Below are 21,914 nucleotides of genomic sequence, written 5' to 3' on the forward strand. Positions count from 1 at the left end.
CCTCACTTCACCACTTTTCATTCCTATTCAACAATGTCTTTTGGAACTTCAGCTGCATCTCGTCTCTCCAGCAAGACCGTGCTCATCACAGGCGCATCCTCAGGTATCGGCCGTGCGACCGCGTTCGAGTTTGCAAACGCTTCGGGCGGTGACATTAAGCTCATCTTAACCGCTCGTCGTGAGTCTGCTCTTGTGGCAATTAAAGAGGTTTGTTAAATTCTCAATTGAGTCACTTTACTGATTATTTCATAGGAAATTGAGAAATTGTATCCAAAGTCAAAGGTTTTCCCAATTGCTCTCGACGTGAGCAAGTTGCCCGAGATTGACGCCTTTGTCGAGGGATTGCCTGCTGAGGCCAAAGACGTCGATGTTCTTGTTAATAACGCGTAAGTATCTTGTCTACAGCATTAGTGCTCGACTGATTAGTGACAGTGGAATGGTTCACGGTGTTGAACAGGTCGGTGCCATTGCTCAGGCCGATATCGACATCATGTTTCAGACAAACGTCTTTGGACTAATCGCACTCACTCAGAAGTTTGTGCCGTTGTTCAAAGAACGTGGAAGAGGTGACATTGTCAACATCGGATCCATCGCCGGCAGAGAACCGTACCCAGGTGGTGCAATCTACTGCGCAACCAAAGCAGTCGTTAAGTCTTTCACCGAGACTCTGCGCAAGGAACTCATCGCGACCAGAATCCGCGTGATCGAGGTCGATCCCGGTCAGGTTGAGACCGAGTTCTCGGTCGTGAGATTCAGAGGTGACAAGTCTAAGGCCGACGCGGTCTATGCCGGTGTCGAGCCCTTGATTGCTGAAGATATTGCTGAGGTGATTGTGTTTGCCGTGTCTCGTCGTGAAAACACAGTCATTGCGGATACGCTCGTGTTTCCCAGTCACCAGGCATCTGCGTTGATTATGCACCGCAAGTTGTAAGCGTGTGCGTGTGACACGTTAAACGATTACGAAAATAGATAAAAAGTAGCAAGTTGTATACAAATAATACGTAATTACTCAGACACAGACTCAAACGGAGTCAGATCTTTTGTGCCCTCTTCCCACTTGACACCGTCGATAGAAACCATGCTCTTGATTGCCTCAATCACGTCCGCAGCAGCTCCCCGAACCTGTTTCGTGCTATCGCGCTCACGAAGAGTGATGGTACCGTCTTGCAACGACTGGAAATCAACAGTAATACCGAACGGCGTGCCGAGCTCATCGTTGCGCGCGTACCGTCTGCCAATTGTGGCCGAGCTGTCGTCAACTTTGGCAGGAATGCCTGCACGCCGAAGCAGGGCTGAGACCTGCTTGACCATTGGCACGAACTCGTCGTTGTTGGACAATGGCACGAGCAAGACTTTTGTAGGCGCAATGGCAGGCGGGAACGACAACACCGCGCGCTGGTCGCTGTCGGGACGGAGGTAGAAATTATGCTCAATCATTGAGTACAAAATCCGGCCGATTCCAAACGACGGCTCAATCACGTTAGGGGTGTACTCCCGGATGTGTTCGAATTTGGTCTTCTTCGCAATCGACAAAATGCTGCTCTCAATCTCGACCGGCGCAGCAATGCCGTCAACATTGACCGAGATTTTAAGCTTTTCCGCCAATTCGGCCGCCAACGTCTCGAGCTCGTCTTGCGACCGCGTAGTCAAGTACTGCTCGACGGCCTTACCGTCCTTCTTGAACTTTGGACCAAATTTCTTCTTATCTAGCTCAACCTCAAACGCTTCGACCTTGAGCGGCTCAGCCAACGTCTGTCTGACAACGAGCTTCTCGTTTGTGCGCGCAGAGTGCACCGTCAAGTCATACGCCGACCGGTCCGCACAACCGACACACTCAATCCAGCCATACGAAGTCTCTAGCTCGGCGTCCCAGCAGTCTGCAGCGTAATGCGCCATCTCGTTTGCCATGTGCTGTCTGAATCGGAGTTTGGTTCGGTCGACGCCGATTTTCATGAGGAAAAGATAAATCCGCGCAAGAAAGTACCCTAACGTCTCGTTGTCGACCAAACCCGACTTGACCGCGTCGCCAATCGTGGTCTCAATCAGGTCCGTGTGGCCAGCCTGCTGGGTCGTCTTAGACAGTAGCCGGAGCTTGATGTCTGCGACCTCGGGGAATCGGTGGTGAGACTTGTCGAGTGGGTCGACAAAGTGCTCGATTTCGGCCATCAAGAACTCGCGCACCCGCAGTAATCCTGACCGAGGGGAGATTTCGTTGCGGAACGACTTTCCAATCGACGCGGATGCAAACGGCATTTTGGTGTTGTTGCTCTCGAGCAGCTTGTTGAAGTTCAAGAATTGGCCCTGAGCGGTCTCGGGACGGAGGTAGCCTTTGAGTTGGCCTGACGGGCCGATGGCGGTCTCAAACATGAGATTGAACTCCATTGGTTCGGACAATGGGCCGTTTGTGGCCGGGTTCACGATTTTGTACTTGACCATAAGTTCACCAAGCTCGGGACCAGAATATCCGTCAATCTAAGCGTCAGTATGTCGTAGATTGGCGTAAGTAATGTATACCTTTGCGAGAACTTCTTCATACTCAGTCACGACCGCATCGTCAAGCTTCACGGCTCTAATCTCTTTAACTTTCTTCTTGCGTTTCTTCTCTTCACCAGCAATGACGACTTCACCACGAGCTTCTTTGTCGCCTTTGAGTCTGCTTTCAAGAACTTCTTCAACTAAATGATCAACGCGAAAGATCTCACCGGTTGCCATATCACGACACATCCAGTCCGCGAACTTGTCAACATGACCAGAGGTCTTGAGCACCTCGTATGGTGTTAACATTGTACAATCGACCTCGAGCATGTCTTCCTCGAGCACGAAATGTTTGCGCCATGTGTCGACAATGTTTGCTTGTAACGCACAACCAGGAGGACCGTAATCGTATAGCCCGGAGACTCCGCCATATAAATCAAAAGCAGGTGCAAAGAAGAATCTGCGTTTGAGCACAGATTCAAGCAAATCACGATCAACAGCGGCCATTGAGTGCAGGACAGATAGAAGTTTGGAAGGCGGAAAGATGAGGTTCTTTGGAGTTGAGGCTTTGTTGATACTAAACTGACGAGCAAAGTTTGTAGAACAAGAATAAATTGACCTGAACCTTGAAACAACACGTTTCATGTGCTGTTTGAGTGAGAAAGGAGAGAGAATATCGTGATAGCGGGAAGAGAGTATTGAAATTAAAAAAAAATTGTGTATTATTTTGGTGCTGTTCGTACGTAATGAGATGAGCCATGAGTACGTGATATCTTCACCATGATACTTTACCTTTTCTCTTCTTCATACACACTACGCACACTCTCTCATATATTCACACACGCAGAATGCCGTCAAGAGTGACAAAAGGCAAGAAGAAGCCTTACAAGGCATCAGTGATGCCTAAGTCTGCTTTACATACAATTAAAAACAAAATGCGCCGTGAGGATTTACTTCAAAGTGCAAGGAAAACAGAGAATGTGAGCAAACACAAAGCGAGAATTGATCGATTAAAAATGGAGCAGGTTGATCCGAGTCTAAAGGAGCAGAGGTTAAAAGAGAATGTGCCCAGTACGACTGAGAGTATGCGGGTTTATGATGAGAGTGTGAATGTTGCGATTGAAGGTGAAGATGAGTTTGAGCCGTACTTTAGAGACAAGAAACCACCAAAAGTACTGTTAACTACGTCAAAATACGCAAGAGGAGAAGCGTACGCGTTTGCAGACCAACTAAAGAATTTAATACCCGGGCTGGAGTTCATTAAGCGAGGTCATAAGTTCAGTATAAAAGAAATCTCAAAGTTCAGCATTAATCGAGATTATACTGATCTGATTGTGATTAGTGAAGACAAGAAGGAAGTAAATGGATTAACGTTTATCCATTTACCTGAAGGACCTACAATGTACTTCAGTCTTACTTCACTTCGCATGCCTAAACAAATATCAGGTCATGGAAGGTCAACTTCTCATGTTCCCGAACTTATTTTGAATAACTTCTCCACAAGACTGGGAATGACTGTTGGAAGGTTATTTCAATCTTTATTTCCTCAGAAACCAGAGTTCATTGGCAGACAAGTCGTGACTTTACATAATCAAAGAGACTTTATCTTCTTCAGAAGACATCGATACTTGTTTAAAGAGACTGAACGTGTTGGATTACAAGAACTTGGACCTCAATTTACGCTTAAGTTAAGGCGAGTTCAGACTGGAATTTCTGAAGAAATGGAATGGGAACATAGGCCGGAAATGGATAAAGAAAAGAAGAAGTTTTATTTGTAAGATTTTTTTAGTAATGATTGTGTATGAACTTATGTAATACAATTAATTTAATACACGTTGCAAATTTACTGTCTCATCCGACAATCACACAGTCATGACTAAGTAAGTACATTATAGTCAGTCAAGCATGAAGAACATTGATTGACACTAGACCCAGTCAGTGTCAGTAAGATCAACACAAAACCCATTAGTATTGCGAATATCATTGACCCCTGAATTTTTTTCCAACTTCATTTTGCTTCGTTCATATAATGTCAAGACAATACAAACCTACAGGTCTTATTAGACTAACAAGGGCATATTCAAATAAGTCAAAGTCAAAGTCAAGGCCGTCAAAATATAATCCAAAATTCGGTGGTCGAGCAATCGCAGATGAACGAAGTGACAAACATTCAATCTCACTAACAAATTTCAACCTCTTTCTACGCTCAAGATTGCTCGATCTTGGGTTGAAATCTACAAAATCAAGTGTGCTAAAAACGATAGAAATTGGCGAACTGCAATATGATACGCATTTAACGAATTTCATGGCACAAGTACTTGATTTGCCCGATAATCAGTACTATTCTGAGCATACGCCAGAATACGCAGTGTTTCTACGACATGCACCTACGTTGCCACATCTTGGCATACTGCGTACACTACAGAGCCATAAGAATGGTGGAGCACTAACACAGAATTTAATGCGTCAATGTTTTGAGAACTATGTCCGTGATAAAGAAGGTCTCGACACGCTTCACCGTACACTCGGTTCAAGCAAAGTCCTCGCAAACATGACCCATCCCGAAGAATGGTACCCTAAAGCTCGTGCCATGAAGCGCAAGTGGATCTTTCATGTCGGGCCTACGAATAGCGGGAAAACATACACCGCACTGCAAAGACTTCAGAACGCAAAGTCAGGAATATTCGCCGGTCCACTACGGTTGTTGACTAGAGAAATCTACGAACGGTTTAAAGCAGCCGGGCGACCTTGTAATCTGGTCACGGGCGAGGAAATCATCTATGAAATGGACGATTTCGGGAACAAGGCGTCAATCTCGGCGTCGACAGTCGAAATGGTAGACTTGCAGACAAAAGTCGATGTCGCAGTCATTGACGAGATTCAAATGATTGAAGACAAAGATAGAGGCTGGGCTTGGACTGCTGCTCTACTTGGCTTACAATGTGACGAGCTGCATTTATGTGGCGAAGAGCGCGCTGTCGCGGTCCTGTCGGCTATTGCAAAAAGTCTCGGAGACGAGGTCGTCATAAACACGTACAACCGTCTAAGTCCACTTGAAGTCCAGTCATCGTCTCTCGAAGGGTCGCTGTCAAAGATCCGCAAACAAGACGCAGTTGTCGCGTTTTCTCGTCGCAAAATCCATTTGCTCAAACGCGAAATTGAAAACCAGACGAATCACAAATGCGTCGTAATCTACGGTGCTTTGCCGCCTGAAACCAGGTCGACTCAGGCCAAGCTTTTCAACGACCCGGAATCAGGATACGACGTGCTGGTTGCGTCCGACGCAATCGGGATGGGTCTCAATCTTGCCATTAAGCGCGTCGTGTTTGAGTCCAGTGTCAAGTTTAACGGCACAGACGTGGTCCGGATTGATCCGAGTTCAATGAAACAGATTGCAGGCCGGGCTGGACGGTACCGGGCAGCAGGGGATACTGCAACGGATGACAACAAGCTCGGCCTGGTTACGACGCTCAACAAGGTCGATCATTCGCACTTGGTTGCATGCATGGCCAGCTCAAGCGAGCCAATCAAGTACGCCGGCCTGATGCCGCCGGATGCGCTGATGGACAAGTTCGCGGCAGATTACCCGACCATGTCGTACGATCTCATTGTCGAGAAGTTCTACACGTTCGCGCTTGCGTCCGAACACTACACCACATGTTCGCTCAGGCAGCAGATTGAGGTCGCGCGCTCGGTCGGGATGATCGACGGCCTGACACTGCCAGAAAACATCACAATTGGGACCGCGCCAGCGAAATCGGAACGACCAGGTGTTGAGCAGGCAATGACGATGTTTGGCAAGTCCATCGCGTCCGGCACGCCAATCTCGCTACTGGACATACCCGACTTCTCGTTGCTTGTCAAAGGTGGCAATGTGCCAGCTAGAATGACGCTTGACGGACTGGAGGAACTGCATGTCTTGGTTATTCTTTACCTCTGGATGTCGTACCGTTTTCCGGCCGTGTTGTACGACAGGGCGGGTGCGATCGAACTAAACAATTTGATCCAGTCGTCCATCTCGGGCATACTTAGCGACTGGTAGTCGCTGTGTACATAGATGTATATAATGTATTATAATATGCTGTACAAATTACTCGTCGTCGCCTGTTGTAAAATGCTGAAACACCTGCCGCTGAACCAGCAGCTGAACCAAGATTCCGACAATCACAATAAAGACGACGCTGACCACGGTCGACACGATCATGACCTGTCGGTTAGACGACGCCGTCGGGTCAAGTTTGAGCAGCACGACCGACTGCGCGACCGACGTGGTCGCGACACACGTACCCGCCGGGTTGATTGCCACACATGTGACTGGGAACGCGTGCGCGTTGTGGACCGTTTTGATTTCGCGCAGTGTGTCGACTCTGACGACCGAGATCGACATGTCCGCGCCGGCGACCACGGCCAGTCCATCCAAACAGTCGAGCGCGGTCACGGCCTTGATCCCGGTGTGCAGTGCCCGGACTGTTCGCGCGGGGGGCAGCGACTGCTGTTTGGTCAGGTATATATCGGCCGGCAGCGTCAATTTAAGCAGCGACGCGCCACGTTTCCGGGCATGGTTCGCGACCACAATCAGGCTCTCACCTGCGAACCTGACGCCGCGGAAACTCATGGCTGGTGGAGGGAACTGCTGGGTGATCATCTCGCCGGTGAGGGCGGAGAGTAGCGTCACTGACGTCGGCGTGGTGTATGCTAACAGCTTTTCGTCGAAACTGAAGTCCACGTCCTGGACCTCGTCTGTGTCGTCGGCCATGGGAGCGAACTGGGGCTGTAGCGACGGGAACGCGAGCGTGTGTAATGTCCCTCCTGACGACGCGACCGCGAGTAATGTCCCTGCTTGCGAAAACCGTGTGCATTTCTAGTTTGTTAAATTTTGTCGACAATACCTGAACTTCACGTACTTGGTACTCGTCGGGCTGCCTTGATGTGAACAATTGAGTCTGGCTTTGACTTTCAATCCTGTTGTCGCTCTCGAGTTTGAACAGACGAAGATGCTCGTTCGTACCAGTCTTGATCTTTGCAGACGCCGAGTTAATTCCAGTCGCAATGACACCCTGGCCCATCGTCAGTCTTGGTCAAGTTATTCAGACACAGAATTATACAGTATTAGTGATATCTAAACTCATTGGCAAATCCTCATCTTTTGACAGTACTTTTTCTCCAGCAACCGTAATTTTCCTCTCATCAATATTCACATCCAGCACAGACTACTCGTCAGATCAACCCGCTTAAGAAGCCCTTATAAACACTCACAATCTTGTTGGCAATACCATTCTTGCCTTCACCACCTCCACCAGCAACAAGTAACCTGCCATCAGACGCAAACGCAGCAGCGTAAACAGGATACCCAATCTCCAGCCCAAACGAGTCACCGTCGTTTTTCCCAGCCATTCTCTACAAATACAATTGGCTGTCGTGGTTGTGTCTAATTCAACACGTTGAACGGCCATGTGAATTTTCATGCTTACAATTTACAAGGGTATAGTGTCATAATATATTAAACCACTTCATACGCAACATTTTCAACAATATGATTCATGACCATAAAGTTCCGCCTCAGTAACTTGGCTCGGATGTCCTGTGCCGCGGTCAGCTTGCGCTTTAATTCTTCCTCGTCAGCGTCAAGGGCAAAGTCCTTTAGTCCGATCAGCGTACGCTCGTAGTCAACAACGTTATCAGCAATCACGACCATTTCCGCCGGAACGAACGGCGCAAAATACGAAGCGTACACTGCGGCTGGCAGAAGCAGCGGGCGGCCGGTCGACAGCGCGACCGAAACGATGCGTTCGGCCGTGCGCGCGCTCTGTGCGTCGAGTGGTAACGGTACCACGATCCGAGATTTCGCGACCCGGTCAAGGTATGTGCGCAACGGCAGATTGTGTCCGATGAATAGGCTATCGTGGGCGACCATGTGCGGAATGACGTACTGCTTTGTCTTTCCTGAACCGAAACAGTCAATCAGCTGCACTTTGATTCGCGGCAACGTGGTCGCGTACGTGTTGATGACTTCCTGGTACTTGCGCTGCTTGTCGTGAACCGGGAGCAAGTCTCCACCGAGAACAGACGCAAGATTTGTGGGTTCGGTTGGAGTGTCTGTGACGGATAAGTGAGGGAATATGAGACTGAGCAGGCCTTTAAACGCATCGGACTTGAACACAGGGCCAAACAGCGCCGGGAAATGAGATTCCATATGCTTAAGGTCTGAGGTCGTGAGCCCAATAAAAGACCATTCGCTCTTGGCAGCTAGACGCATAATTGCACTTTGTTGTGCGCCGACTTTTGAGGGGTTTCGGACCACGCAATGAACTCTTGTGCCGAGCAATGTCAATTTCGTGATATCGTCTCTAAGTGCATCTGCATCGTCCATGCACGACGCAAGAAAGAGTGAGTCTGGTGCATGAACAAGTTCGGTCGACTTTACCATCGTCAACGGCAGCAAGCGCACCTCGCGTGTCATGACGTATCGCACAGTGTCCAAATCATGGATTCCTGTTGTCGCATCAATCACGGTCAAGTTGATGCGCTGGTTGGAAGTATTGACGAGTAGGGCCTCGAGATCGACGTCTGCCTGGTCGAGGAACTCGTCCTGGTGCGCAGATGGCGGCAAGATGAGTGCGCTCGCGAGTGCGAGGACGATATCAAAGTCTGCGGACTCAGTGCAGACAATATGGACATCTTTTGTTGCAACATCATCCGGGTCTAATCCTGCACCGGACGATTTTGATGCTGCAGACTGTGCTGATTCAGGGGATAAAGCCTGTTTGTCGGATATAACGTAGTCGTCCATATCCTCACCATCATCTCCAATGACATGTGCTTTTCTTGCATCATTAATGCCATGATCAGCTACGATCGCTTCGTCTAAATGCTTCAAGAAACGTGGACCAGGGATTTTATCGATTGTGTTGGATGAAGCAGAGAATACTCTTTGATGAGAGTCTAGTGCGAGTGAATGGTAAGAATCTGTTACAAAAAGCAGGACAATAAGTCCGACGCAGACCAGTACTATTATTCGTAGATAGTGTGTCATTGTTGATAACCGTCACTCGCTGTCTTGTACGTCTTGTGAGTCTTGTGGGTCTTGTGTGTACATTTATATACATTATATGTACATAGGGGTATATTATAGATAATGTATCACAATCGAGAAATGCCACGTGAAATAAACTGTAAAAGGAAATCTGATTCAAATCTAGGTCAATCTGGGTTAATACGAACAATCTACGTTAAATTGTGGGGTAAATCGTTATGTTTTGACTAAGACAATAATGAACTCTATTTTAGACTTTCTCTGTCGGGTGCACTTGCATCTGCTTAGTCATCCACTCTCATAAATACAGTAGACACAGATAGTACAAACCACGTTAAATGCCACACGAAGAACAAAACTGTGTCATATGGCGTCGCGCTCAGCAGTTCTTAGTGTGTATTCAAACAGCATCAATGCTTAAATCGGTCAACCTCAGCTATTTATGCCTCATCGCGCACTCCCACATGACGTCTGGGCCAAGACGCTACTCAGGGTAAGTTCAGGGGTATTCTTTAGGCCTTGTTCTCGGAAAAAACCCCTGGCGCGCTAATTCGTTTTTAATTTACTACGCAATTTGTACTTCAAAATAAAACAGAAATTGATATTTAGAGAATAACACTGTGTGAATATCATATAGATTATTGTTTATATACGGCATATCAGTAAGGGTTAGAGTGCTGTCATCCGTTGCTTGAAACATCTTAAGCTTGTCTGACCTAAACCGAACTTTTTTGCTTCTTCCCAATCAGCTAGAATCCATTGACAAATGCGCAAATTCAGGTCCGCAAGGACCATCCTGTTCAGATCATTGATCGTGCTTGCAATCGTATGCGTGATTTTGATCCCAGACTCAGTCCGGACGACTCTCAAGCTGAGTCCGAAGGTGGATGAACTTGAGGAGCTGGCGGCGCCTACACCTCCGCCACCGCCAAACCCGACCGGTCCTTCTAAAGCTGAACTCATGGCTATGGCACACGCTGCAGATGTCAAGCTCTACGAGTCTGAATTCACGATGGAGACCGACGAGCCGCCGGAAGACGAGGTTCGAGTCGATGCTCAGAATCAGCTTAAGCAAGAGCCACAAAAAGTCGGCGCAGACGGGATCATTGACGTCTCGGAAGACAACTCGACTGCTCCAGCCATATTTGAGCTAGACGAAATTCAACAACAGTTGGTCATGGAGATTGAGCTGACAGATCATGCGAATGAACAGTTTGCGGCGGCAAAAATCGCTCGGGGACATCGAAATGTGTATGTCATTAACTCGCTTGCAGACGGGTTTGAACGTGTGTTACCATTTCTGAATGGGCTCTCGCTTTTACGGAACACGACAGTGTCATTATACGCTTTTGCAGACGGGTACAATCAATACGGCATGTTGTCATGGTTAGAAGAGTGCGCAAAACCGCAACTATTGCATTTGGTCGACATGACAAAGATTGGCGGGCTGACTGAGGAAGGTGCAGTTACACCAGACCTGGTCGTGCTAGCAAGCTGCGTGCAGGACTTGAGAGCTTCTCAAGCCGTGATTGAGGTCCTGCTCACCAGAGGCGTGACAGTCATGTGTGCAGTCAACGAGCCCAAGATGTGGAATTTGAACAACGCAAACGACCAAGAATCGCCTTACAAAGCTCAGATCGAGTTTATGAAACAATGGGTCGACAAAGACCAATGGATTTTCGTTACGATGACCACGAGCGTGAAGCAGTATGTGGCTGAAAACTTTGGATACTACTTAAACGACGGCGAACGCAAGTTCGATACTCAGATTGTGTACCCGCTCTTCAGAATGCCTGAGCAAGACGTCGAAATGGAATGCACCCAGCCATACGCGGTCATACCTGGAAACGTCGAGCTATGGAAAGACAACCAGCGCATCTTGGACGAATACACGAGCCAGAACCCGCATCTAAACTTGCGTTTGATTGGCAAAAATGCGACCGCGGCAGAAGAACACGCGGCGGTGGCAAAAATCCGCAAACCGCCACCTACCTTGACGACAATGATCAACGGGAAACCCAAAGTCGTCACGTTCATGCCGACCCCGACACCGAAACCGGACATTGTAGACCCGGTGGAAAAAGTAGCGTTCCAGGCAAACATGGACTATCCGGACTACTACCGTGCACTGCGGCGGGCAGTCTTGACCGTGCCTGCCAAAGAACGCGGAACAGGATACAAATCGCGTGTGTCTAGTGCCTTAATGGCCGGTGTCGTGGCCGCCACTCCGCCTCTAATCGCACGAGACATGTTGCAGGCAAACTCGTTCTTGTCAAACAATAATACCTGGATACGGCACGATTCCGAGTCTGCGGTCGATGCGATTGCACGGATCGGAAAGACGGACAAGAAGGAATGGATGAGCAAGAAACTGTCGCTCGCGGTGGTACGGAACAGACTGATTCTTGAGAACTTGGTCTATCTCGAGTCTGTCTTGACCGCCATGCCAGACGTCGACAGAAAGGTTAATACAGATTTTATGTACTAGAGGATTTGAGAGTATAAAGCGCACACAAATGATAAGTTTACACGCAATGCATCGGTCAGACAACCAAATGATTCAGAAATGAGGTATACGCAACAAGATAGATTCATAATATATATTTACAATGCATAATCATAACAACCGTAACTTCCAATCCGATCCCAATATAAAACGAATGCTTAATGTTTGTCAAAACCAAATCAACCCGACGTCAAGAGTCTATTTCATGTTCGTGAAATCAATCTCTCCATCTCTCAACGAATTCTCGGTCTGTGACCGTGAGCAAGTGCACTCATGTGCCCGTCGCTTTCCACATGAGCAAGTAGGTCCCTCGACCGCGTTCTCAACCGCAGCCTTGTCACAAATGCATTCCTTTGCTGGCCGAGCGCCGCATGAGCATCGGGCTTCCTGGGCGCAGACGCAGACACCGTTGTTTTTTCCGCAGCAGACCATTGTTTTTTGTATGTAGCAAATGTAGTTGTAAGAGTAGATTGTAAAAAAACTAAAGTTTCTTGTAGTAGTAAGAGCAGATCGTAGTAGTGGAGAGTAGTAGAGTAAAGTGCTCGTAGACAGGACAGAAGGATCTTTATAGCACTCGACTACACACAGCACATTACCCCTGATACGTGCGGCGGGTGGCGCCATTTTGACATTGTGGCAATGCTGTTACAATTACCTTTGTCTTCATTGGTTGAAATTATACTGGCCAATTATATCTCACGTAATTAACAGGAATGACCAATCAGATGCAACTCAATTAATTACCAATGACTCAGCATGGCCACATTCAATTGTGGCGTAGCATGTATATCTATCTGATCGATCGTCGTCATTTTTTGTACCGCATAACAAGCTTAGTAAGAGCTTAGTAAGATCATGCTCATATCAGATTATATTCCATTTCCACACTAACAAAGCACATAATATACACCGAACCTACTATAAACTCATTTACTCTTAATCTCCTCAAAAAACGCCTTGACATCCTGTTCAGACACAATCCTGCCCTCATCCGCAAACGGTTTCAAGAACGACGCCAGCTTCGTCTTGACTTTATTGTACGCGTATAGTCCTTCCATCGCATTTAAGTGCGGTAACGACCCAAGTGCGCGTGTGCCTGCGTCTAAAAGTGACAATGCTGAACTGTTAGCTCCGGTTTATACGAACTAAAATAAACTTACTCTCGTCTTCGTCTTTTGGAGGCTCGTAAGTGACTTCCTCGTCCTTTAACATTGGGAACTTGTCCAGAAACTTCATACAGCTTGTGCACCTGCACACGTGATCGCGCCATCCCTCGATCAAAAACAAAGAAAATTCTTTAGCAGACGGAATCGAGACCGGCATATGACACTCGTCAGGTCCTGGTTCGGTAGCCACAGTCAAGCTTGAGTCATGCGTAGTTGAAGAAGCGACAGATGAGATCGACGCTGAGAGTGACTTGTCGTTATCCGTTTGGACCTTCTTGGCAGGCGGTTCAATCATCTCTGTTTCGTACAGTTTACGCTTCGCTGAAGGCTCCGCCGGATGCAAGTCGCGTTCGTCATTCTCTTCCCCAGGTTGTTTCCGAACTACCTCCTTCAACGCAACCTTGCTCCATCCGGCCCATCGCCCAAGAATCTGTCTGTGCTTGTTCACACACCGCCAACAGATGAACGCTTCAAACAAATCATCGTCCGGGAACCCAGGCGGCGGTACATGTTCGTCATCATCATTGTCGTCATCGCCATCGTCATCATTATCCTGCTCGGCATCTGAGACCGATGCCGGCAAGTCGCCCTCAAATTGCGGCAGCAAGTTTACCCCTGTCGGATGTCCAGTTGGTGACGCCGGTTCGGGCTTTTGTGCAGATGATGAAAGCTCAAACTCGGCAAGGTCAAGCGGATACAGTTTGACGCCTGTAGGGTGTCCTTGTGGGGACTTTGGTTCGCGCGTCTCTGCCGTATCGGCGATGCGTTCGCCTTGATGCAGGTCAAGCATGACTTTTGTCGGATGTCCTTTCGGTGCATGTGGTACGGCTTTACTTTTGGCGCCAGAAAGATGCATCAGATCGACTCCAGTCGGATGTCCCTTCGGCGATTTTGGTGGTTCAGGTGCCAGAGGCGGGAACGGTAGTCCTAGTATACACTCTTCATGATACCAATCCTCATTACACACGTCTCCGAGTAAGCACTGATACATTGTTCCGACCGCTGATTCAGGATTATACGCCGTATCGCACGCGCAGAATTTCCCCTGGAAGTTGTGATCGTATTTGTTACTGCTCGAAGGTATATCCAGTTCATTATAATTCTTTCTCAAATTGCAACCTCCAAACGACGCCATTCTGGCTGTACCGCAGTCGCATGTGAAGTTGCGTTTATTAAACAACTCGACCAAGTCATGATCTGAATGACATTGAATACTGCACGAATAACAAACACCAGACAAAGTTTTTGATTTGTTGATACACGTTAAGCATGCATAAACAGGCTGTCGTAATCCGCCGTCGAAGTAAGTACAATGAGTTGGATCATAAGGAAGCACGTCTCTTGCATCATGTTCCCTACTCTTTGTTAGCAAACCCACCACCCCTTTACACGAAGAGAATACTCACAGCTGTAATTGAGATTCAACATAATCCAACGCAGTAATTGAATCTGGACTTTCAGCTGATTCTGAATGTGCCATTTTGTGTGCAATTTTTGTTGATAGAAACCTAGACTTCAAAGCCGAAATTGAAGCGACGTGACAAAATGACATGCGGAGTGCCATAAAGTGTCACCTAATACGTTACGCGTCAACACGCGTGGAAAAAACGCGTCGTGAGCCGCACAAGCCACTTTAACCCCCTTTAGTGGGCCCTTCCACTTCTTCTTTTTCTCTCTCTCTTTGTCTCTTATCACACTCGGAAAACAAAATACAATGTCAGGAAGGAAAAGACAAGCGACAGAGAGCAGCGACGGAGATGAAGATGCAAATTTATCGTCACAGCCTCCGTCTTCGTTACCGCCTTCATCACCGCCTCCGATGCCATTCGATGAGGAAGAAGACCAGGTTGTGGATGAGAATGACGACTTGATTGATGATCTTGATGAGCAGGCTGAAGAAGAAGATGGAATTGATTTGTTTGGTGATAATCTTGAACGGTTTGGAGCCTTGTTGGACTATGTAGTCGTGCGCTGCTGACTTAGAGACAGGGATTATGAGAATCTGGGAGAGAATAATGCGTATAATCTTGGTGCAAGAGATATTGACGATGAAGAGGATTATGAAGATATGGACATCGAAGAGAGACGACAAGTTGACGACTTACTTAACCGTCGTGATCGTGCTTTACGTGGTCGTGAAGGGGCATTCTTAGAAGGTTAGCGTGGTCTAGATGCATTTAAACATGTTGACTAATGTCACAGATGATGACATGGATCTGGAAATTCCCACCCGGCGGCGTCGTCGTAATGCATACGATGAAGATCCAGACATGTCCGATGAAGACCCGTTGGTGGAAGAAATGAGTTTAAACGCTTTGAGCGACGTCAAGGCGCCGTCTATAGCAGAATGGGTTACCCAGCCAGCCGTACACCGTTCAATCGCACGAGAATTTAAGAACTTTCTGTTTGAATTTATCGACGACCAAGGCCGGTCAGTGTACGGTGCCCGAATCCGTACTCTGGGCGAAGTCAATTCCGAATCGCTGGAGGTCAGTTACCAGCACCTGCTCGAGGTCAAGAGCGTGCTGGCCAAATTTCTAGTGTACGCGCCGGCAGAAATGCTCAAGATCTTTGACATTGTTGCGATGGAGGTTACCGAGATCCATTACCCCGATTACTCACGCATCCATCTCGAAATTCACGTCCGGATCTCAGACATCCCGAACGTGCGGCCGTTGAGAGAGTTGCGTGAGGTGCATCTCAACACGATGGTCTGTGTCACCGGTGTCGTGACCAGACGGACAGGCGTGTTCCCGCAGTTGAAGTATGTCAAGTTTAATTGCACAAAGTGTGGAAACGTCCTCGGACCGTACTTCCAGGAGTCGGACGTCGAAGTCAAGATCTCATTTTGCCATATATGCCAAACTAGGTCAGGGTTTACTGTCAACACTGACAAAACGGTGTACAGAAACTACCAGCGCATTACGTTACAAGAATCTCCTGGCTCGGTCCCGGCAGGCAGACTGCCGCGGCATCGAGAAGTCATTTTGCTCTGGGACTTGATTGACAGCGCCAAACCAGGCGAGGAAATCGAAGTCACAGGTGTTTACAAGAATTCGTACAATGGTCAGCTGAACGCCAAAAACGGTTTTCCTGTCTTTGCAACGCTGCTCGAGGCCAATCTGGTCCGGCGTCAGAGCGCAAAGGGCGAAGGACGAGTCTGGACCGAAGAAGACGAGCGCGAGGTCAGGCTACTGTCGAAAGACCCGCGGATTGCGGACAAGATCATCCAATCGATCGCTCCGTCAATCTACGGGCACGACGACATTAAGACCGCAATTGCGTGTTCACTGTTTGGCGGTGTGCACAAAGATATCAACGGCAAGCACTCGATCCGTGGTGATATCAACATCTTGCTGTTAGGTGACCCTGGTACGGCCAAGTCGCAGTTCTTGAAGTACACCGAGAAGACCGCGCATCGGGCCGTGTTTGCGACTGGTCAGGGAGCGTCGGCCGTCGGTTTGACTGCGTCAGTCAGACGAGACCCAATCACGAGTGAGTGGACGCTCGAGGGCGGTGCGCTGGTGCTGGCCGACAAAGGCGTGTGTCTAATTGACGAGTTTGATAAGATGAACGACCAAGACAGGACGTCTATCCACGAGGCCATGGAGCAGCAATCGATTTCAATCTCCAAAGCCGGAATTGTGACGACGCTGCAAGCCAGATGTTCCATTATCGCGGCCGCTAACCCGATTGGCGGGAGATACAACTCAACCATCCCGTTTGCGCAGAACGTCAAACTGACCGAACCCATTCTGTCGCGTTTTGACGTACTCTGTGTCGTGCGCGACTTGGTGGACCCGGAAATCGATGCCAGACTAGCGAAGTTCGTCATTGAGTCGCATGACCGGTCGCATCCTGGCCGCGAAGAAGACGACGACGATGAAGACAATGAGAGCGAGAGCATGGCGAATCCGACTTCAGACCCTGCGTCGTCGCCGCGCTCGTCACGGATTTCGGGCAACACGCTGATTTCGCCGATTGCGCAAGACACGTTAGCGAAATACATTCACTACGCGAGAGAGCACGTGCGGCCAAAGTTGCTTCACATGGACGAAGACAAAATCTCGCGTCTGTACGCCGACATGCGTCGTGAGAGTCTGGCCACAGGAAGCTACCCGATCACGGTCCGACACTTGGAGTCAATCCTTCGCCTGTCCGAGTCGTTCGCTAAGATGCGGTTGTCGGAATACGTTTCCGCAGCTGACATCGACCGTGCAATCAGGGTCACGATTCAGTCGTTTGTTGGAGGACAGAAAGTCAGCGTCAAGAAGAGTCTGCAGCGCAGCTTTATGAAGTACATGCTTCCACCCGGCAACCCGCAACGTGGACGCGGCCGGGCTGTGGATGATGAGGACGATGATGATGAATAGGTGTATGTATAGACATCTGTATATAGTTTATCTGTATATTTAGCTTTGTGGTGTTTGTGAATCGCGTGATGTAAATTATATGTGTTACTTTACTCCCTATATGTTGGCCTATCACGTAATGCAATTGCTTTCATCTTTATGAGTTTCCTATGTTTGTGTTTTCGTAATGTAAAATGATATACTCTGTTACTCCCTATTAATACATAAACAAAACCACACAGTCTGGATATCAGCAACCCAATACACCGCCAACCAAATCCATTACACCCGTTTGCATTTCAATAACAGGACATAAGAAATAAAACAAGCAAAATAAACGCCAAATAAAAGTACAATTAATCGTCCAACTCAAGGTCACCAACGACTTCGTCGTCCGACAGGTAGTCAATCACGTCATCAGACATGCTGCCGTCGTCATCGTCCCGCTTGGACAAGTACGAGTGACGTGTGCCTTTCAGAAACAAGTATGCCACGCGTTTACGGCGCTTGTTGAAGAAGAACCACATCATTGACCAGATCGTGCCTGGTTCGTCTGCGAGGAAAGATGGAGATGGAGTGTGACTGTAAATAACCGAGTCCTGGATTGTCAATTGCATGTTAAATGCTAAGATACGGGTAAATTACCTTTAAATCAATGTGGCTATCAACAATCTCCCAAAGTCTAGGCGGAACGGGCATTCCGACACTAAACAGCGTGTTGTTAAACGCGTTCACGACCTGGTTCACACTCCGTTCACGTTTAAAGTCGACTGGTCTCAGGGAAGAAAAATCATGATCAGGATGACTTGCGTTCAGGACCGCAATTAAATACGCGAATGTCCGTCGAGAGGATACCTGGTCTAGTGGACCAAAGGGAGAAGACCCTAGCGACGTTGACGGCAGATAAGACGACGATAACGTCATATCTGCAGATTTTGACATCAAGCCATCGAGTGGAGGTGACGCAGAAGGAGGACTAAATGACGATGACAATAAAAGGAAGTCCTGGTGCATCGAATTGAGCTGTTTATCAATAGACTTGTACAGCTTCTTATCACCACCAGCGGCTTTGGTTGTGTACAGATCACAACCTCCAAAGACTTTACAGTCTGGGGTGTTGAACTCAAGAGCAGAGTTTATGAGTTCGAGGTCTTGAACTTCCACGAACTAAGAGACTGTTAGCGAATAAAAAGGAGACATGGTAATCGCGTGAAGCGATCGTGAGCGGAGTGTCATAGAATACCTTCATTGTAGAATCGAATGACGTAATAGCATTCACGAAATAATAGCTGTTTTGGTTTCTTTACGCAGAAATTGTTACTTTGCTTTCTGTGCGGGCTGATTTGAATTGAGGAGTTGAAGTTGAAGGCGACGACGACGACGAAGAAGCGCATCGCGATGAGCAGACCCGGATGCGGGTAAATAGTTGTGGGCTAGGGTTGTAATGCGATGACTCTAAAGCGGATACAGATTAGAGTTTAGAATTGATGAGGCAGCCACAGTGTCCCGTGCTATTATTGTGAACTTTAATTTGTCACTGATTTAAGAATATGTTATATTGCAAGGACCAATTCAAAGCCGAACATCACAACAACGTGCAACCAACTGACGAAATATATGGCTGGAGACGCGTACTCCCACGTTTCTGGTGGGAGTTTAAAAATTAAAGGGGGGAAAGTGCACAAGAAGAAGAAGTTACGTAATCAGTCAGAAGATGAGAATAAGAAGAATGAACATCAACTACAAAATATGACTGAAGCTGAACGAAGATTTGAAGAGATTCAAAAGAAAAGGGTGGGTATTTTTAATATAAAGATATAATATATGTATTTAACATTTACAGATGGAGAAAGTGCTAGAGAAAAAAGCATTGAAATCGCATAAAGAAGAAGTTGACGAATATAACAAATACTTAAGCACTTTATCTGAACATAATGATATGCCAAAGGTATATATATATATATGTTGTGTATTGTGTATTACACTCACATTAACTAAATCAGATCGGACCGGGATAATCTTCATACGATTGTAAATGCATTAGTTATTGTCTCATGAAAACGCATCTTCGAAATAATCAATCCGTTTCCCACAATTATCATCCACATTCTTAACGACCGCTGCTCGAGCCTCGTCAACCATTCGAACAGGTCCACATGAAAATATAGCTAGACTACCTCGATCATCATTCACCATGTCTCGAATCACACTCGCAATCTTGGGCTTGTAGTAATGGAATTGAACATTAGAAGGCACACCTAACTGCTCGTCGTCGGAAGTGTATACGCTCTCCTGGTCTTCTACCGGTGCATTGAACGACTCGCTGTCGTCATTCAAATCCATTTCGAAAATAGTCCGTCGCTTGTCCGCCGCTGACACGGTCTCAAACGGCATCATCTCAAACATTGTCCGCCGCTTGTCCGGAACACTCTCAAACTTGTCCTCCAAATAATCAATCTCAATCTTGTCATCCTCCAGCTTGTCTGGATGTCCAGCCGTCACAAACACATGAACCGTCAGGTACGGGTTCTCCGATAACGTCAAAAGCTGTGTCATGATCCAGTTTATGCTTTCCTTGTCTCTGACTGTCCAAATTAAAGTAACCCGCTGGTCCCGTCGCTTTTGTTTAAGATATAATGCGTACGAAATACATGGTGTAATGCCGATCCCGCCTGCAAGCAGCATTACAGTCTGGTACCGGCCAAGCGGGAAAGACGCGCCATACGGCCCTTCAAGCCATATTCTGGCGCTGAACGCCGAGTCAATCGCCAATCCATGCAGGCGTGCGGTCACGCCTTTCCGTCGTTTGGCAATGAACACAAATTTGTTGTCACGACACTCTGCAATACTGAACGGATTAGATTGCCATATGTTTAGTCGTAGAACGTACAAGTACGCGTACTGTCCTGGTCGGTACGTAAATGGGACTAACGGCTTCACCATGATTTGAGTGGCGTCTGCGTTTGCATGAATCTCTGCTCGGCCAGAAAAGTTGCCGTATAATACACGAGCTACCCGCCACAGCCGGTCGACCGCCCAAAGTGCGATTCCAATGTACAAGTAGCAGATGACTGAATACGACGCTATATGGATCCGCGCTGCGATTACAAACACAATGACAAAAATGATGTGAATTGTCAGAAAAGTTTCGTACCAATAAGTCTGAAAATAATGTAACGCTTGAAACAAAATCAGCCCGCCAGCAACCAGAGCAACAACGCCGAAAATGTTGAATGACAGTCCTGGCACTGTCGCGTGGTATTTCTCCCATCCGCCTAGTCGCGTCAAGTATACCGTGACTGCGATTGAATGCACTGTTGCGTTGAAAACCATGGTTCGTGCAATCCACCGATGAAACAGCTTAAATGTGTCGTTTGACCAGCCAGTGACTGTGACCAAAATCGAGTTCCGACCCGCAAATTGTAGGAGCGGCATTGTCAGCATTATGGCCATGATGGACGCGCGTTTGGCGACAAACGTGGCTGTTTGAGTGCGCACGTCCATAGCTGGCGCAGCGGATGACGACATACTGAATTGGGCAGATAGGAATACGACGTTGAGTGTCAGGAATCCTAAAACGCTAAGTGCTTGCCATCGTAAAGGCATGACTGCGATTGGTATTCCGTGGAATCTGATTGCGTCGGCGTGTCTGTAGCCGAACAAAGCTGGGAGTAGCAGATGTTTTTTGACTGCAATCATTAGTCTGCCTTGAGGTCGTAATTCTTTGTCAAGTATTTGAGTTTTCAATCGTGACACACTGGCGATTGTAATTAGTATAACCCAGTATAACACCAAGGCTCCGCTGGATCATTAGACTTGACAGGACATAACGCATTTGACATACCCGAAAAATTGACTATTTCTGATATTATTAGCCTTTGCTCGTTGATATTCATACTGAGCTGTGAACATGGGATGTGATATTTGGATCACTGAAGCAGTAGCAGTTTTGTCTGTAAGTGTATCTGCTTCAATACTGGCATTAAGAGCATGTGAGTATGCAACCCCGAATGAAGACGAGCATGCTTTAGTATGGCATTTTGAAACAAAGGCTTGCCATGATTTGACTTGTTCGGTATTTAAACAATGTCCTAGACAGAGAACGTACGATTCCGAGTAGTTTTCATCATCAACACACAGCGCATTCCCTTTACATTTTCCAAACGTATAGCTTTCTAATCCTTTAGTACATGCATCCTCACACAAACTAGCAAGAACTGTAACCAAGCCAGACGCAACCAGAACAAGATACCGGTGCTTCATTCAATCTTAGTTGACCAGCGGAAGTGGCAGAATTAGGCATTATAAAATACTCAGCCATGGCGATGTCTATTTTAACCTGATACTAAGTGTCAATCCATTTCGCTCCTTGGTCCGAGGCC

The 21,914-nt window shown here is 47.5% G+C and overlaps 13 protein-coding genes across 13 annotated transcripts; 6 read left to right on the forward strand and 7 right to left on the reverse strand.

Moving 5' to 3' along the window:
* Nucleotides 1-33: 33 nt before the first annotated feature.
* Nucleotides 34-931, forward strand: V1512DRAFT_212388 (uncharacterized protein; the record flags this gene model as incomplete). Its single annotated transcript, XM_066913560.1, has 3 exons — nucleotides 34-207; nucleotides 253-386; nucleotides 433-931. 3 exons carry the CDS (start codon nucleotides 34-36, stop codon nucleotides 929-931), a joined length of 807 nt encoding a protein of 268 aa, XP_066769504.1.
* A 35-nt stretch (nucleotides 932-966) lies between these two features.
* On the reverse strand, nucleotides 967-3,147 carry V1512DRAFT_229906 (uncharacterized protein). The gene is made up of 2 exons (XM_066913929.1): nucleotides 2,515-3,147; nucleotides 967-2,472 (listed from the first exon to the last, which is right to left on the reverse strand). The coding sequence occupies exons 1-2, from the start codon at nucleotides 3,118-3,120 to the stop codon at nucleotides 1,006-1,008; spliced, it is 2,073 nt and encodes a 690-aa protein (XP_066769505.1). The 5' UTR covers nucleotides 3,121-3,147; the 3' UTR covers nucleotides 967-1,005.
* A 135-nt stretch (nucleotides 3,148-3,282) lies between these two features.
* Nucleotides 3,283-4,329, forward strand: V1512DRAFT_267438 (anticodon-binding protein). The gene has a single exon (XM_066917279.1). The coding sequence runs from the start codon at nucleotides 3,324-3,326 to the stop codon at nucleotides 4,251-4,253; it is 930 nt and encodes a 309-aa protein (XP_066769506.1). The 5' UTR covers nucleotides 3,283-3,323; the 3' UTR covers nucleotides 4,254-4,329.
* A 170-nt stretch (nucleotides 4,330-4,499) lies between these two features.
* On the forward strand, nucleotides 4,500-6,568 carry V1512DRAFT_267439 (P-loop containing nucleoside triphosphate hydrolase protein). The gene has a single exon (XM_066917280.1). It carries the CDS (start codon nucleotides 4,505-4,507, stop codon nucleotides 6,515-6,517), a length of 2,013 nt encoding a protein of 670 aa, XP_066769507.1. The 5' UTR covers nucleotides 4,500-4,504; the 3' UTR covers nucleotides 6,518-6,568.
* Nucleotides 6,542-7,896, reverse strand: V1512DRAFT_86024 (uncharacterized protein). Its single transcript, XM_066918538.1, has 4 exons — nucleotides 7,732-7,896; nucleotides 7,581-7,685; nucleotides 7,380-7,532; nucleotides 6,542-7,336 (listed from the first exon to the last, which is right to left on the reverse strand). The coding sequence occupies exons 1-4, from the start codon at nucleotides 7,867-7,869 to the stop codon at nucleotides 6,566-6,568; spliced, it is 1,167 nt and encodes a 388-aa protein (XP_066769508.1). The 5' UTR covers nucleotides 7,870-7,896; the 3' UTR covers nucleotides 6,542-6,565.
* A 97-nt stretch (nucleotides 7,897-7,993) lies between these two features.
* V1512DRAFT_194836 (uncharacterized protein) lies at nucleotides 7,994-9,154 on the reverse strand (the record flags this gene model as incomplete). The annotated part of the gene is made up of 1 exon (XM_066913151.1): nucleotides 7,994-9,154. A coding segment is annotated over one exon (1,161 nt), but the record flags the coding sequence as incomplete, so codon positions are not given.
* Nucleotides 9,155-10,083: 929 nt separating this feature from the next.
* Nucleotides 10,084-12,131, forward strand: V1512DRAFT_267444 (uncharacterized protein). The gene has a single exon (XM_066917281.1). It carries the CDS (start codon nucleotides 10,275-10,277, stop codon nucleotides 11,994-11,996), a length of 1,722 nt encoding a protein of 573 aa, XP_066769510.1. The 5' UTR covers nucleotides 10,084-10,274; the 3' UTR covers nucleotides 11,997-12,131.
* On the reverse strand, nucleotides 12,095-12,638 carry V1512DRAFT_293026 (uncharacterized protein; the record flags this gene model as incomplete). Its single annotated transcript, XM_066918320.1, has 1 exon — nucleotides 12,095-12,638. The coding sequence occupies one exon, from the start codon at nucleotides 12,636-12,638 to the stop codon at nucleotides 12,213-12,215; it is 426 nt and encodes a 141-aa protein (XP_066769511.1). The 3' UTR covers nucleotides 12,095-12,212.
* A 302-nt stretch (nucleotides 12,639-12,940) lies between these two features.
* On the reverse strand, nucleotides 12,941-14,660 carry V1512DRAFT_249720 (putative zinc finger in N-recognin-domain-containing protein; the record flags this gene model as incomplete). Its single annotated transcript, XM_066914631.1, has 3 exons — nucleotides 12,941-13,131; nucleotides 13,175-14,535; nucleotides 14,587-14,660. 3 exons carry the CDS (start codon nucleotides 14,658-14,660, stop codon nucleotides 12,941-12,943), a joined length of 1,626 nt encoding a protein of 541 aa, XP_066769512.1.
* Nucleotides 14,661-14,829: 169 nt separating this feature from the next.
* On the forward strand, nucleotides 14,830-17,670 carry V1512DRAFT_86056 (MCM2/3/5 family-domain-containing protein). The gene is made up of 3 exons (XM_066918539.1): nucleotides 14,830-15,118; nucleotides 15,170-15,336; nucleotides 15,383-17,670. The coding sequence occupies exons 1-3, from the start codon at nucleotides 14,895-14,897 to the stop codon at nucleotides 17,551-17,553; spliced, it is 2,562 nt and encodes an 853-aa protein (XP_066769513.1). The 5' UTR covers nucleotides 14,830-14,894; the 3' UTR covers nucleotides 17,554-17,670.
* Nucleotides 17,671-17,713: 43 nt separating this feature from the next.
* On the reverse strand, nucleotides 17,714-18,909 carry V1512DRAFT_243287 (Maf1 regulator-domain-containing protein). Its single transcript, XM_066914313.1, has 3 exons — nucleotides 18,776-18,909; nucleotides 18,178-18,699; nucleotides 17,714-18,131 (listed from the first exon to the last, which is right to left on the reverse strand). Exons 1-3 carry the CDS (start codon nucleotides 18,779-18,781, stop codon nucleotides 17,889-17,891), a joined length of 771 nt encoding a protein of 256 aa, XP_066769514.1. The 5' UTR covers nucleotides 18,782-18,909; the 3' UTR covers nucleotides 17,714-17,888.
* On the forward strand, nucleotides 18,894-20,005 carry V1512DRAFT_267455 (uncharacterized protein). Its single transcript, XM_066917282.1, has 3 exons — nucleotides 18,894-19,326; nucleotides 19,376-19,480; nucleotides 19,536-20,005. The coding sequence occupies exons 1-3, from the start codon at nucleotides 19,150-19,152 to the stop codon at nucleotides 19,548-19,550; spliced, it is 297 nt and encodes a 98-aa protein (XP_066769515.1). The 5' UTR covers nucleotides 18,894-19,149; the 3' UTR covers nucleotides 19,551-20,005.
* V1512DRAFT_267457 (ferric reductase NAD binding domain-containing protein) lies at nucleotides 19,484-21,862 on the reverse strand. The gene is made up of 2 exons (XM_066917283.1): nucleotides 21,377-21,862; nucleotides 19,484-21,334 (listed from the first exon to the last, which is right to left on the reverse strand). Exons 1-2 carry the CDS (start codon nucleotides 21,793-21,795, stop codon nucleotides 19,585-19,587), a joined length of 2,169 nt encoding a protein of 722 aa, XP_066769516.1. The 5' UTR covers nucleotides 21,796-21,862; the 3' UTR covers nucleotides 19,484-19,584.
* Nucleotides 21,863-21,914: the final 52 nt, after the last annotated feature.

This window comes from Lipomyces arxii (genome assembly GCF_038497795.1).
Source record: "Lipomyces arxii strain Phaff 12-163 unplaced genomic scaffold V1512scaffold_25, whole genome shotgun sequence".
Taxonomy (NCBI): domain Eukaryota; kingdom Fungi; phylum Ascomycota; class Lipomycetes; order Lipomycetales; family Lipomycetaceae; genus Lipomyces; species Lipomyces arxii.

Excerpts from the sequence above, each read along its gene's own strand:
- V1512DRAFT_229906 (XM_066913929.1), bottom strand. The coding sequence starts at position 3,120 with ATGAAACGTGTTGTTTCAAGGTTCAGGTCAATTTATTCTTGTTCTACA. Across the intron at positions 2,473-2,514 it reads ATGAAGAAGTTCTCGCAAAG|ATTGACGGATATTCTGGTCC; the intron begins GTATACATTACT and ends ACTGACGCTTAG.
- V1512DRAFT_267438 (XM_066917279.1), top strand. The coding sequence starts at position 3,324 with ATGCCGTCAAGAGTGACAAAAGGCAAGAAGAAGCCTTACAAGGCATCA.
- V1512DRAFT_267439 (XM_066917280.1), top strand. The coding sequence starts at position 4,505 with ATGTCAAGACAATACAAACCTACAGGTCTTATTAGACTAACAAGGGCA.
- V1512DRAFT_86024 (XM_066918538.1), bottom strand. The coding sequence starts at position 7,869 with ATGGCTGGGAAAAACGACGGTGACTCGTTTGGGCTGGAGATTGGGTAT. Across the intron at positions 7,686-7,731 it reads ATGGTATTGCCAACAAGATT|TCTGTGCTGGATGTGAATAT; the intron begins GTGAGTGTTTAT and ends TCTGACGAGTAG. Across the intron at positions 7,533-7,580 it reads GTTTAGATATCACTAATACT|GGTGTCATTGCGACTGGAAT; the intron begins GTATAATTCTGT and ends ACGATGGGCCAG.
- V1512DRAFT_267444 (XM_066917281.1), top strand. The coding sequence starts at position 10,275 with ATGCGCAAATTCAGGTCCGCAAGGACCATCCTGTTCAGATCATTGATC.
- V1512DRAFT_86056 (XM_066918539.1), top strand. The coding sequence starts at position 14,895 with ATGTCAGGAAGGAAAAGACAAGCGACAGAGAGCAGCGACGGAGATGAA. Across the intron at positions 15,119-15,169 it reads TTTGGTGATAATCTTGAACG|GGATTATGAGAATCTGGGAG; the intron begins GTTTGGAGCCTT and ends ACTTAGAGACAG. Across the intron at positions 15,337-15,382 it reads TGAAGGGGCATTCTTAGAAG|ATGATGACATGGATCTGGAA; the intron begins GTTAGCGTGGTC and ends CTAATGTCACAG.
- V1512DRAFT_243287 (XM_066914313.1), bottom strand. Across the intron at positions 18,132-18,177 it reads ATAGCCACATTGATTTAAAG|GACTCGGTTATTTACAGTCA; the intron begins GTAATTTACCCG and ends TTGACAATCCAG.
- V1512DRAFT_267455 (XM_066917282.1), top strand. The coding sequence starts at position 19,150 with ATGGCTGGAGACGCGTACTCCCACGTTTCTGGTGGGAGTTTAAAAATT. Across the intron at positions 19,327-19,375 it reads AAGAGATTCAAAAGAAAAGG|ATGGAGAAAGTGCTAGAGAA; the intron begins GTGGGTATTTTT and ends TAACATTTACAG.
- V1512DRAFT_267457 (XM_066917283.1), bottom strand. The coding sequence starts at position 21,795 with ATGAAGCACCGGTATCTTGTTCTGGTTGCGTCTGGCTTGGTTACAGTT. Across the intron at positions 21,335-21,376 it reads AGAAATAGTCAATTTTTCGG|CGGAGCCTTGGTGTTATACT; the intron begins GTATGTCAAATG and ends CTAATGATCCAG.